Source organism: Solanum tuberosum, unplaced genomic scaffold (assembly GCF_000226075.1).
Source record: "Solanum tuberosum cultivar DM 1-3 516 R44 unplaced genomic scaffold, SolTub_3.0 scf00180, whole genome shotgun sequence".
Lineage (NCBI taxonomy): Eukaryota > Viridiplantae > Streptophyta > Magnoliopsida > Solanales > Solanaceae > Solanum > Solanum tuberosum.
This window is the reverse complement of record NW_006239107.1, coordinates 802,813-815,171: the sequence shown is the minus strand read 5'-3', so window position 1 is coordinate 815,171 and position 12,359 is coordinate 802,813. Positions and strand designations below refer to the sequence as shown.

General features: G+C 35.3%; 2 protein-coding genes across 2 annotated transcripts; both read right to left on the bottom strand.

Moving 5' to 3' along the window:
* Positions 1-254: 254 nt before the first annotated feature.
* On the bottom strand, positions 255-1,782 carry LOC107061958 (putative inactive flavonol synthase 2). Its single transcript, XM_015312014.1, has 3 exons — positions 1,477-1,782; positions 710-1,011; positions 255-507 (listed from the first exon to the last, which is right to left on the bottom strand). The coding sequence occupies exons 1-2, from the start codon at positions 1,764-1,766 to the stop codon at positions 720-722; spliced, it is 582 nt and encodes a 193-aa protein (XP_015167500.1). The 5' UTR covers positions 1,767-1,782; the 3' UTR covers positions 255-507; positions 710-719.
* A 491-nt stretch (positions 1,783-2,273) lies between these two features.
* LOC102586972 (NAP1-related protein 2) lies at positions 2,274-7,571 on the bottom strand. Its single transcript, XM_006354723.2, has 10 exons — positions 7,348-7,571; positions 6,154-6,276; positions 6,012-6,062; positions 5,762-5,833; positions 5,548-5,661; positions 5,398-5,459; positions 4,533-4,614; positions 4,336-4,392; positions 4,190-4,234; positions 2,274-2,493 (listed from the first exon to the last, which is right to left on the bottom strand). Exons 1-10 carry the CDS (start codon positions 7,456-7,458, stop codon positions 2,425-2,427), a joined length of 786 nt encoding a protein of 261 aa, XP_006354785.1. The 5' UTR covers positions 7,459-7,571; the 3' UTR covers positions 2,274-2,424.
* Positions 7,572-12,359: the final 4,788 nt, after the last annotated feature.

Here is a 12,359-nt window from a genome sequence, read left to right as displayed (position 1 = left end):
ATATTCTGTTTTCCCCTTTTCAAGAGTAATAAAATAAGCATGTTACCTTTAATATATCTCTGGAATTTTGGAACTTGAAAACAAAAAAATATAGACCTTAAATTTATTTTACTCATCACTGGGGTTTACTATTAAAAAGCTCAATATCCTTGATTCAATCTGCCTTTAATTAAATCAGGGCAGATAAATCTATTGTGAAAACCGCGAGATCATGAGTTAATGTCTTATAAGTTACAAGCCATTACCTTTTTATTTTGTCTAATATCACTCTTCAGGGATTGCATAATGCGATATGGTAATCTCATCTTAGACTTGCTTTCTCTTCTTTTCTGTAGATACTCTTTATACAAGAATGGCCTGTATTTTGGTGGTTCTGCAATCTCTTTTGTGAACTGGGGCAGTGGTTGAATCCACTTATCCCCTGATAAATTGTGGAAGAACGCAAATGAATTCCTTCATCTTCCATTTGGTCTCACCACGACTCTTGAATTTGTCATTCGTAAGGACCTGTTCACGTTGTAACGATCAGAATTCATTCCATTACAAATAATTACATCCTAGATAAAAGTCGCTATAGGAAGTCATAAACTTCATATCCTGAATCTGCCTCTATAGCTAACTATTGATTTTTACTGTTCTACGAATGAGCTAGCTGCTACTCAATTGTTTTTGAGAAGTACCTTTTTCATTCACAAATACATTTATTTACCTGAAGAGCATCACCAATGTTGACTACAAGGGCACCTGGTTGTGGGGCTATTAGGATCCTTTTGAACCTCCAGGCCTGCAACTTCATTTTGTAAAACAATTGTGAAGCAACTGAAATCTTTATGTGGATTTGATCCTATCCTTTCTTTCTCTGTTGCCGGCAAGTCAATGAGGAAATCCCAGCTTCTGTCATTGTTAAGTTCTTCAAGAACACAGGAAGGAAGCCCCAGACACTCGCTTAGGATTCTTTCGACAACCATTCCTATCTTCATGAATTGGGAGAATAACTCTTCCATCACCTCTCTGAAATGTGAAAGAAATTCATCATATAAAAGGATGATATTGTTCCACTTGCAAAACTAGCACAAAGTTCATTTCCCTCTGCAAGGCAATTGAAGGGCTAAATGCATCATGTTGATATGTGTTTATTAAGATCAAATATATTGTATTCTATTTGGGAAAAGAAGCATTAGATAGGTAAGATAAACGATAACAACAACATATCCCGTATAATCTCACAAGTAGGGTCTGGAGAGGGTGGGGTGTACGCAGTCCTTGCCTCTGCCTAAGGTGAGCTAAACAATCTGATTAAATATGCTTAAATGATAAAAAAAAAAAAAAAAAAACCCAATTTATTATACACACACATTTTAAACTTTTTCTTTATGTACATATACATAATTCGAGTTGAAAGCAATTGATTCAGTATCCGTTCTAGATTCACTTATGAAGTATTAGAAGACAAAAGGCTAAAAATTATGCTCATACCGAAATTGAGGAGGATTGTCTGGGAAGATATTGAAGTCAGAACCAGGTGGAAGCATAATAAGGAATTCACTAAACTCATAAGAAGGATTAGGCTTCTTGTTATAGCCTGCAGGAACAGGTACATTAGGCAGTGGAGAACATTTGAGTTTGGCTTCAGTTGGAGATTCAAAGAAAGACTTGGACACCTTTAGAGCTTGACTAGTGAGATCAAGGGGTACACCATGATTCACAATTTGGAAAAAACCATACTCACAACAGGCTTTACTAATTGTATCAACAATTTTTCTCATTTCATCTTCATATCCTTCTCTGAAAAATGGACTCAAATCTACAGTCGTTCTTTTTGCCATTTGTTTGTGTCAACTTGGTTTGGTTGTTCGATGATATTAAGCATGGACGGAAGAAGCATACAAAAAGTCAAATAAAATAATCTCAGGATAAGCTAATACCTCAGATCAAACGATAAAATTAATCTGAAATTTGTTTTAACATTATTATACTTATCCCATGTACCAATTGACAAACGAGAAACAATAATATTTTAGTCACTACAAACTGTGTTGGTATCATCATCCTCACAATAAAGTATTGTGTTTCCATCTACCATGAATTTGGAATCAAGTGGATATTTAAAGGAAATATATGACGTTGTTAGTGCCAGGCCAACTATGTCAGCTGACAATTTACTAGTATGTTATTTCCTTAAAGAGATGAGAAAAACCTTCTTGCATAGGAAGAATCATGAAGTTAAAAAATACGTACTTAAAAATTAAAAAGATTATAAGTAAAGGTTAAAGAATGAATAAGAAAAAGTTCATTGTAGCCAAAAAGAAGTCACCACTATATATAATTCAATTTTTCTGCAATATTAAGCTTCTTTACAGATAGCAACTATGATGATTGAAACGTCGAAGAGAAATCAAATCAAACACGAGGTCCATTAACAGTTCATTTGTCTTCTTCATCTTCATCGTCTTCCTCTTCCTCCTCATCACCTTCATCTTCAGAGTCTTCGCCCTGCATATAGGAATTCAAATCAAATCAACCAAACCATACAAAGACAGAAAAGAACATCTTTCATTTTACCACCATATACACAATTTATATATTATAATTTAAAATATCAACAAGAACTATACTATCAATAGGTTTACTATCTAAATGGTACATTCATCTTCCAAAAAGAATGATGAGCATGCAGTAAAAGACCCCATTAACAAGTTTTGAACCACAAAATATCTCTGCATTGTAACCAGAATATAAGTCAAATGCCAAATTTAAGTTGAGGAACAGCAGAGGAAAGGTAAGAAGAGATAGGGGCACTTGCACATAATTGCATTTCTTCCTCCTCATGTTGTTTGGTAGAATTGGAAATCGAAGTTTAAAACAAAAGCAGGCTTTCCTCTTTCCTGCGGCGAAAATCCCAACTCCTCATGGAGTCATACATGTTCTACTTTTACCTCTTTTCGGCTAGGAAAGTGAAACAACAGTAAGACACACGCTCCCTCTTCTTATCCTAAACAAAAAAGAGTGAGGTTCCACCAAAAGGACCTCTCTCCCTAGGCCCAAGGGGAAGAAAGGAAGAAAATAAACACAATTTCTTTGTCAGAATAGATACTTTATTGTTCTCAAAAACAAAGACAACTTCGATCTTCTGAAAGGAAGAGTACCCAACCAATACCCTCCAGGAAGGTAAAACCAAAAGCTATGGTTTCATCCTCTTCCTTATATTATGCATTTGTTTTATACTAAGTTAACATATTTTCATTGAATAGCACCAAGAAGGTGCTGAAACAAATGTATTTACAAGTATAGAAGAATCCCCTAACTCCCCTTTATGATGCTTTTAAAGATGGCATCTTTTTGAGGCTTTGATCTAAGACTTCCTTCACCATACCTTCCCTTTTCTCCCTCACATGTCTCGACTCCGCCTTCTATTACACCCGACTTGATATCCACCCAACTTCTCATCAAAATGCAAGGTAGACGAAGTTTTGGTTTAACCCACAATACAGCAGCAAAAAGTTTTCATGAAAACTAAGATGGAAATGTAGGATAAACACCTAAAAAACCAAAGGACCACAAACACAAAGAACTATATTTCTTGCAGAAAGTTATAATGGAGGTTTGAGGTTTTATTGGATTTCATACAGCGTTGCAGCTATTAAGATTTTAGTAAAATCCTATCAGTCACTTGGAAGGACATTTCAAACTGTTAACCAATTATACTACCAAATGCTGACAGTGTGTGCTTCTTTTAGACATACATAAAAGAAGGAAAGTTCTTGAAGAAACTACCTACAAACTTGAGTAGACTCTTTCTACTTGATGTGAGAGTGAAGGGGGGGATAGAACAAAATTATCCCTAGTATTTAAGAAAACCATTAAACTACGTAACCACTATGTAATTCTGAAGTCAACAAAAGCAACTCAACTCACAAGGACAACAAATCGACTTAAAAATCAACCAAGGCCACAACCAAGCAGGGTCAAACACTTGAATTCTACAACTAAAGTTACTAAGGCTGCACTTAGAAACTAGAAACTTTGTCCAATAGTGCCCTTTCACCCTCATACCACATGGGCCTAGGAAAGAAATAAATGTAATCCCAAAAGGAGGGCATATTAGAGCCACAGATGACTAAGTATGACTTAATATATAGCAAATGATGTGCACAAGTTATGACAACTATTAGCAAGAATGTTGCTTTACCTCATCACCACCTTCATCACCCTCAAAATCTTCTTCATCAGGCTCCTGTGGTTAAGTAAATCTCAGATAATGTTATCAAGTTAAAAGTGCATGACTAAATCTTGATTAACAGATCAAGGAAACAAGAGATGCAGTATGGAACTAACATTGGTAAAATAAGTTAAAGGGTTTGGCCACAAGTCATCCTTGATTATTTCAGCAACCTGCAAACAAGAAAACAAAGGTACAAGTTTGAAAATGCAAAAAACTTTATGCACCAAAACACCTAAATACGCTCCCCTTCTCCCATCCAAAAAAAAGGGCACCAAAAATCTTAATTATTTGCCGAAGATTTAGATTTTACCTCATCCTGAATCTCCAGAACCTCATTTTCATCATCATCGCTGTCATCTTTTTTATTGACTTCACTGAACCAGGTGAAGAAGCTGTATGGAAAAACAAGCGAAAAGCAACTGAGATAGGATGACCATGAATATGACACTTAGCAGTACAGCTAAAATTAAGAGTGCAGAAGACAGCATCGAGCATGTGTTCAGTCTCTGTACCAACTTAGTACCAACTACCAAGTAACTGTGACTTTATGAGGATAGTCACAGAATGTTGTAGACAAATGACTTAGTGAGTGCACAGAGTTGTAAAATAGTTTCAACAAGGCTGCATTAACTGCCATATTTTACACTATTACTATTTGGGAACTCAAATAGGTTTTCTCGAGAAAGAATTTTTCCAAAACATTTTATTAATATTTTTAGTTATAAAAAGTTATTATTTGCCATACTCTATATAGTTCCTGAATATGTAACTTTTATTTCAAAAATTGGATGTCAGAAATCAATGCAAAATTAGTGATTTGAATCATTATATTTAATCCTGTCATTTCTTTTTGTGATGGATGGACCAATATATTTCGCACTTGACTCTATAGTGAAGTAAACACATTGCAGCAGGCAATTAGGTTAGTTTGTTATTTCAAAGATCAGAATGAGCCAGTTATAGGTGAGATTTAGTAAGAAAATGTGCTGTACAAGAATCTGTATTCCTAAGGTAGAGATCATAACCTGGTTTAATGTGTGAGCAAACCTACTTTTCTCTTGAACGAACCAAGGTTCCAACAATATATCAGTTGCAAGTTGACAGACTTGTTATAAACAATTAATAGCCTTGCAAAAAACTAAAAGTCCTAAGAAATGCTAGATCTGTAAGCTGACCTCTCTTCAGCATGGGATCGCTTGTTTCCTTTCTTCTCCTGAGCAACACCATTAGGAATGCCCTTCAAAAGTCAAACAACATATATAGTGAGAGGAAAGGGATAACATAAAGATGTGTAACATTTGTCAAGTAGCAAATTGGCGACTCACCTTGCCTTCTTTCCATTTTATTGGTGTAGCTGTGATTTTTGTAGGTCCATCTTCAAGAAAGGTATAGGTCTTTGAGAGCTTTGAATTTTCAAAAAAAGGATTGGACTTAAAGTTCTGTGAGGAAGACGAGGAGTCATTAGCATTCTACATCCCAGCAAACACAAGAGTCTAATGTACTAAATTAATTTCAGCATCAAGAGAGTAGTGAACTCACAAACGTGATTGAATAACCAAATTTCACATCTTTCGAGTCTTCCACTTCAATAGAACTTAAGAATTTGAAAATCTAGCAAGAAAGAAGGCAGTAACATTATGAGATTCATATCAGAACGAAAGCAGCCATTCAAACTGTACTTAGACAGTGTATCAGATGAGAGACTCTTTGCTAATTGAGCGGGTGTCAATATTAGAGAAACAGTAATGGTTTGCTTCAGAAGTTTATATGTAACAAATTAGAATCAAACCTTTTGGTCCTCTTCAGTTAGAAGGTCACCAAGAACAGGATGACTCAAAAACTGCAAGCAAATGAGATCAATTATAGTGTTAAAATAATCTTCAGAAATCCAGAATATAGAGAAAAAAAAGGATCAGGATGGGGCCACTAACAGCAGTCAACCAGAAGTCAGAAATAGAGTTAATGATATCATTTCGCTTATCATAAACAGGCTTGCGGATCTTGTTGTACTTCTGTTCTATTTCCAACACTTCCTCGCTTGCTTTCTCATTGATCTGCCAGCAAAATTGATATATCGGTTAGCACGTAAAACCAAGGGCATCCCATCTTATCTTACAGTTAAACAGCAGAAGAAAAACTTCTAGCAAATTGATCTAAGTTAGTTATTGTGAACCAGTAAAAGTTGATAGTTTGCCGAGTGATTAAGCTTTCAGTGTGTAGCTGAAAAAGCTAGAACACTGCAACACTGCCAGTGATATCCAGTTTATGTCCACACTAAAAACAAGGAACCATATTCTCATGTCAGATACATGGACAAACCAGACAACTTTTTGAGCAATGTTAGAATACATACAAGGATGTTCGATGCATTAAACTCAATCTTAACAATGGAAAAGGGGAAATTAAGGAGTGCCAAGCTGCAACAAATTAAATTAAAGACATAGACGATCATCGGAACAACTATGTCCCAAAAATAACACAAGATTCGCAGTTATTCTATTTTCATCATAGAATGATTAGTCGATCATAGAGTCAGCTACACCGACCTTCTATATCCATTAGCAATATTCTGGCACAGTTTATAAACAGCATATTTCAAGAACCCCAAACCCAACCACCCAAAGAAGAAAAAGAAAGAGACTTTCCACTCGGACAACCTGCTCTGCATTGAGATTAACTGTTCAACGCACTACCTAGCTAGAACAGGGACGGATGCAGGGGTAGAGTGGGGCTTCCGGGAACCCAGTGACTTTTGCATAGACACCAACTATATAAGAAATATTTGACCACTAGCAAATCAAGTGCCTGGTTCAGCGGCAGAAATTGAAGCTGCTAATCTAAGCCGCCCCCTAATTTACTCGAATCCTCTTGGATACCTTATACTACTAATTTATTTGAGATCACTGAGAACCCCATAAACTTCAAATCCTGGATCTGCCTCCGAGCAATAATTAACTAAACTTAGCTCCTACCTAATTCTATACAATAAAATTTGAATCTTTACTAGTTTTAGATAAATCCTTGTCAAAAAAAATAAAAATTACCAAGTATTGGAATGAAAAGGACTCAAATTAGGTAAATATTTCCAGGATTTATTGTTTGACACTAAGGAAGATAGAATTTACCTTATCAAGGTCGTCTTGTATTTCTTGCAATTTTTCAATGGAAAAAATGAGCTTTTCATCAATGTAGTTTTCCTCTTCCACTTTCTGCTTCTTCCCTTTGTCAACCACCATTATTTTTTCCCTTTTGCCAAACACACAGCAGCTGAGGAACAGAAGCTGCTTAACTGCTTTTTCTTGATTTTGCTTAAACCCTAAACGGCAATAACCTGTCTCTTTGAGACGCAATATATTAAGGGTTTTAGGGTTTTTCACACCCAATAAGTAAATGACACTTAAGCACTTGTGCTTTTTGTCATAAGCTGTGACTTTGACACGTCTACTGTGTGACAATATATAAGTGGAATTATTATTATTACTACAGTTAAAAATTAGTACTACTGCTGCTGACTTAACTCTAATATTAAAAAAGTAAATTTTTATTTTTCTTTTTCGGTCGAAATATAATAAATAGGTTAGTATGATATAATAAATCTCAAATTTAATGTGAGAAATTCCTTGCTTCTTTGTGCATTTGCTGTTTTTTGTGCTTAAACTAATATTAAGAAAAAGTTGAAGGGAATATCAGCTTTAAATGTGAATCACTTTTATAACGTGAATTATTTTTATATATCAATTCTAAACGACAAAATTGAGGAATATATCAACCCTTTCCCCTTGATTAAAATAGAAACAACCAAAATTCATTTCACTTGGCAGAATTTGGCCCAACAATCTTTTCTCTTTGGGCTTGACTGGCTAAGGAATTTAAGGCCCAAAGGCTTAGGTCCCTTTTGATGATGTTTTGAAGAAGGATAGTATTGAAAGAGGATAAAATAAAATAAAAATAAAATCTTATCTTATCTTTTTTGATAAGGATGCTTACAATTAATTATTGACGGAGATAAACTATAGCATAGTAGCATTTAATTTTCTCTAAAGATAGTTGAATATTCAACATGTCATAATTTTAACCATTTTATATATTGGTCACGCCACATATCACTAATTTCTTGGTTTAATTTTGTATATATGCACTCTCTTGTTATATCAAGTTACTTATTTACTTGGACTACCATTGTAGGTAATTTTAACCTAATAATCTTTTTTTTAAAAAAGAAATATGTGCTACAGTTTAGTTAAACTCTATATCTATTTATTTAATTAAAATAAAAAGTGAAATAGTGAACGACAAAGAAATACATTTAAAGCATACGTTATCGAAATCGACTCGTATGTCAGTCATCCTCAAACCTTAACTACGACATTGATATCCAACTTCTAATGGTCCTTTTTGTGCAAAACATTCCCATAGTAGGCCTACAAATTCATTAATGCTACAGTAGAGCTGTTATATGGCCCAAAATGTGATGGCTGTCTAAACCGCCCAATATTTTAAGAGTTGGGTATAAGATAATTTCATATTAGGCTAATTTTAGCTCACCCTAACATAATTCATTTTGGAAGTGATCTTCAGTTTAGCTCAATATTAGAACAATTATGGTATATTACTATATTTTTAAGATTTACTTATTTTGGATTTATTGTTGAGATTTACTTTGATTCTTTTAATGGGTCGGGATTTGGGTCCCAGTACTTTGGTCCCAAGTTGAGGTCAGGTCCCAAATCCAGGTTGAGGTTTGGGTCTCGATTTTTGGGTCAAAGTCGGGGGTTTGGGTCGGGTCTCGAGTTTTTGAGTCAAAGTGGAGTCTTGGATATACCGAGTTAGGATAAGATCTCTGGTTGGGGTTGGGTTTAGGATCAAGGTCAAGTCTTGAGTTCTGGGTCGGGGTTGGGTCTCTAGTACTGAGTCAAAGTCGGGTCTAGAGTCTCAGATCAAGGCCGTGTCTTGAGTTAGGCTCATGTCTCGAATTTTGGGTCAAAGTCAAGGCTTGAGGCCTGGGCCAGGGTCGGATTTTGATCAATCTCGGGTCATGGTAGGGTCATATGAGTAGTGTCTCGAGTGTCGGGTCGAGGTCGAGGGTTGAGGCTCGTGTCTTGGGCTTCAAGTAAGGATTTGATCAAGGTCAGGTCTTAGGTCATGGATCAAGCAGGGGTCGGGGTTGTGAGTCAGACCTAAAGGGTGGACCTGAATGTGCACCACTTGAAAAATTAAAATTGGGTCAAATTGGACTGGTCATAACTCAACCCATTTTAAGCCCATTCCATTTCAACCCAAGTAATTTTTGGACTGATTTTAGGCCAAACTCATTTATTAACTCAGTCAATTGTAACTTGTTCAATTTCAGTCCAATTCGCTCATTTGACACCCCTATTGCTACCGATATGAGTAGAAATCATTTCCACCCTCAATTCTTTAGTGCTAGGGCACTCGGGGTTGATCTACATGATAACATGTGGATTCACACCAAACTTACCGTTTTTATTCACACATTATTATAAATATTAATTTGATAGTTAATTTAATTATTAAATTTTAAATTCTGACTCCATCTCTGAACCCACCTTTACACGCATAGGTGTGCCTAGTACTATTGGCCAGATTATCATCAATGCTATACACTATTTGACACCTAGAGCAAATCCAAGTAGTTGCAGGAAAAGCATTGTGACAATCTTTTGAGAATGAATATTTTAGTTTGATGTCTTCTTCATGCAATTACAGCCTAGCGCTTTCGCCATCTTCTTTATAACTTTGTTGACAATAAACCACATGGCTCCATATGGTAGTTACCTTAGCTTCTCCATCATCAGTAATACTTTCTTTTTTCTAGCCTGAGTCATATTAAATCTTGCGTGAACTTGTGTTATGTCTTATAAAACTCACTTTCCTCTCTTATTCCAATGTGATTCACCAAATTAATGGATCGTGTACACCCCTTTTTCATAAACTTGTCAATCTAGAAGCAGAGGCGAATCTAGAATTTCAAGAAGACGGGTGCATCATTGTCAGGGACGGCTCTGTCCCTTTAAGAAAAAAGGCAACTAATTTAGGCTTTCAAATTTGAGGGGCCTTATTTATTTTAGCAATAATATATATAGGTTTTTCATAAGAAAAATATTAAATACATTTGCAAAATAAATAAATTTTATTATAAGAAAAAGTCATTAGAAGAAGTTTAAAAATGGCTGAATGCAGAAACTCTTTTGTGAATAAAATAAAATGCAAGGTTGTGAAAATGCAAAATCTGGGAATCGATCCCTCAACCACAAAGTGGAAAACTGACACTCAAACCAGTGAACCATCTAGTTGTTTGTGTTCATGGGTTCCTTCAATTGCTATTTGATATATTTTAAAAATTATACAAGTGATACATCGAGTTTTGTCGGATGACCACGGGTTCAGGTGACCCATTTTTTAAGCTTAAATTCGCCCCTGTCTAGAAGCCTCTTAATTAGTCCTTAAGTGTGAGTTGCACGCCCTCGTGAGCATCACATACAACCCCTTAGGGACTTAAGAGTCCTCACTAAAGTTTCTCTAGGCTACGCCATGATCGAGTTCAAATGTGTGTATCATGAGAACTTATGTTACTCCTTATAGACGAGAGGGAGTTGCTCGGATGGTAAGCACCCCTCACTTTCAATCCGAAGGTTGCGAGTTCGAGTAAAAATAAATAAAAAAATGTTACTCCTTATAAAGCTCTTCATTTTCCTCTTCTATATATTTCAACCAAAGGCGGAGCTAATATAGAGTTAGGGGTTCGATCAGACCCAGTAACTTTAAATTAAAATTTTAAATCCACAAACTTTAAATTCTGACTCCGTCTCTTGAATTAATTTTCGAAGTGTGGCTCCCCTAACATATCATGTTTACCCCTTCTTCAGAAGCCTGATGGGCGTCAAATGTGTCATGTCATCTCCCTGCTCGTCATGCGCCAAATTTGTTGGGTACGCTAGCTAGCCTAAAAGCATTATTAATAACATGCTACTCATGTACATTTTCGACAAAATCATTAAGAGTATTTCTACCCCTTTGTATATAATTCCTTTTTGCTGATCAAATACCCAAGATGAATTTTTGTTATTGCACATCAAACACAAGTATCTCCTTGTTTGGTTTATTCCTCACCAGATTTTTAGCCTAAAGGATTGTTTGGGTGAAAGTGAGAGAAGAGAACTAAGACAACCCCATCTTAGTTGTTGGATGGGTACAAAATTGAATGTTGGTACCCAACACATTTAGGCTACATGTGGTTTTGTCATTCCCTTTTAGTCCTCCAAATTATTAAAAATTCATATTCCACAAACCATATAATAATATAATTCTACTTTAAAATATCAAAACTCACCTGCTTCAACAGTTTTTTGGATTCCTCAACTGATTGAACACGTGATTCCTGTCGAGAAACTAAGGAATTGTGTTTTTAAATAGGACAATTGAAACTCTAAACTTTTTAGTTTAATGTCTCAACATGGTACGTGTCAACGCTTATCTTTTGTACTTGTTTTGTCTAATATGGTTATTGTTTGTGACAGTCCTTTTTATTCAACTATAGGACCAATATTTAGCTAGAAACATAATGGGATTGTATGTTTTTTGAAACACAAAATTCAGGGACAAATTTATATATTTAGATGACTTGATAACGGTGGTGATTAGATCAACTTGGATGCAATTTGACTATTTCACTAAATAGTTACTACTTGTCACGTATATATATTGTATAGTACAGAATTGCAAAGTCTTAAACCTCTAAAGATCAAAAGTTTGCTAGTAGGAAAAAAAAAAGAGAAACATCGTTTGGGGACATCAATTAAAAATTCAGAGGTGTATCTCAGTTTGAAGTAAGATTTTGTTTAGGTAGGGAAGAAGTCTTTTCACATTGGTGTTGGGTTGGCAAATGGTTGGATTGAGCAAAAATAGTTTGGATTATAATTCACTCAAATAGAATATGGGTAAATATGGATTTGGTCAAATATGGTTTGGGTAAAATAGGTTCTAACCCATTTAAAAAAATCTGTTTTTCAAAAAAAAAAATTACCCCCCCACCACTCCCACCTTCCACCAACCGACCCCTAAAATTTTTTTGTTTTCCAAAAACAAAAAAAAGGTCTGTTTTTTCAAAAGAAAAAAA

Bases quoted from the DNA above. Each gene is read 5' to 3' on its own strand.
- LOC107061958 (XM_015312014.1), bottom strand. From the start codon at position 1,766: ATGAGAAAAATTGTTGATACAATTAGTAAAGCCTGTTGTGAGTATGGT. The intron at 1,012-1,476 runs GTATGAGCATAA...TTCACATTTCAG, and splicing joins GACAATCCTCCTCAATTTCG to AGAGGTGATGGAAGAGTTAT.
- LOC102586972 (XM_006354723.2), bottom strand. From the start codon at position 7,458: ATGGTGGTTGACAAAGGGAAGAAGCAGAAAGTGGAAGAGGAAAACTAC. The intron at 6,063-6,153 runs GTTAGTGGCCCC...ATTTGCTTGCAG, and splicing joins CTGACTTCTGGTTGACTGCT to TTTTTGAGTCATCCTGTTCT. The intron at 4,393-4,532 runs GTAAAATCTAAA...TCTTGTTTGCAG, and splicing joins TTCTGGAGATTCAGGATGAG to GTTGCTGAAATAATCAAGGA.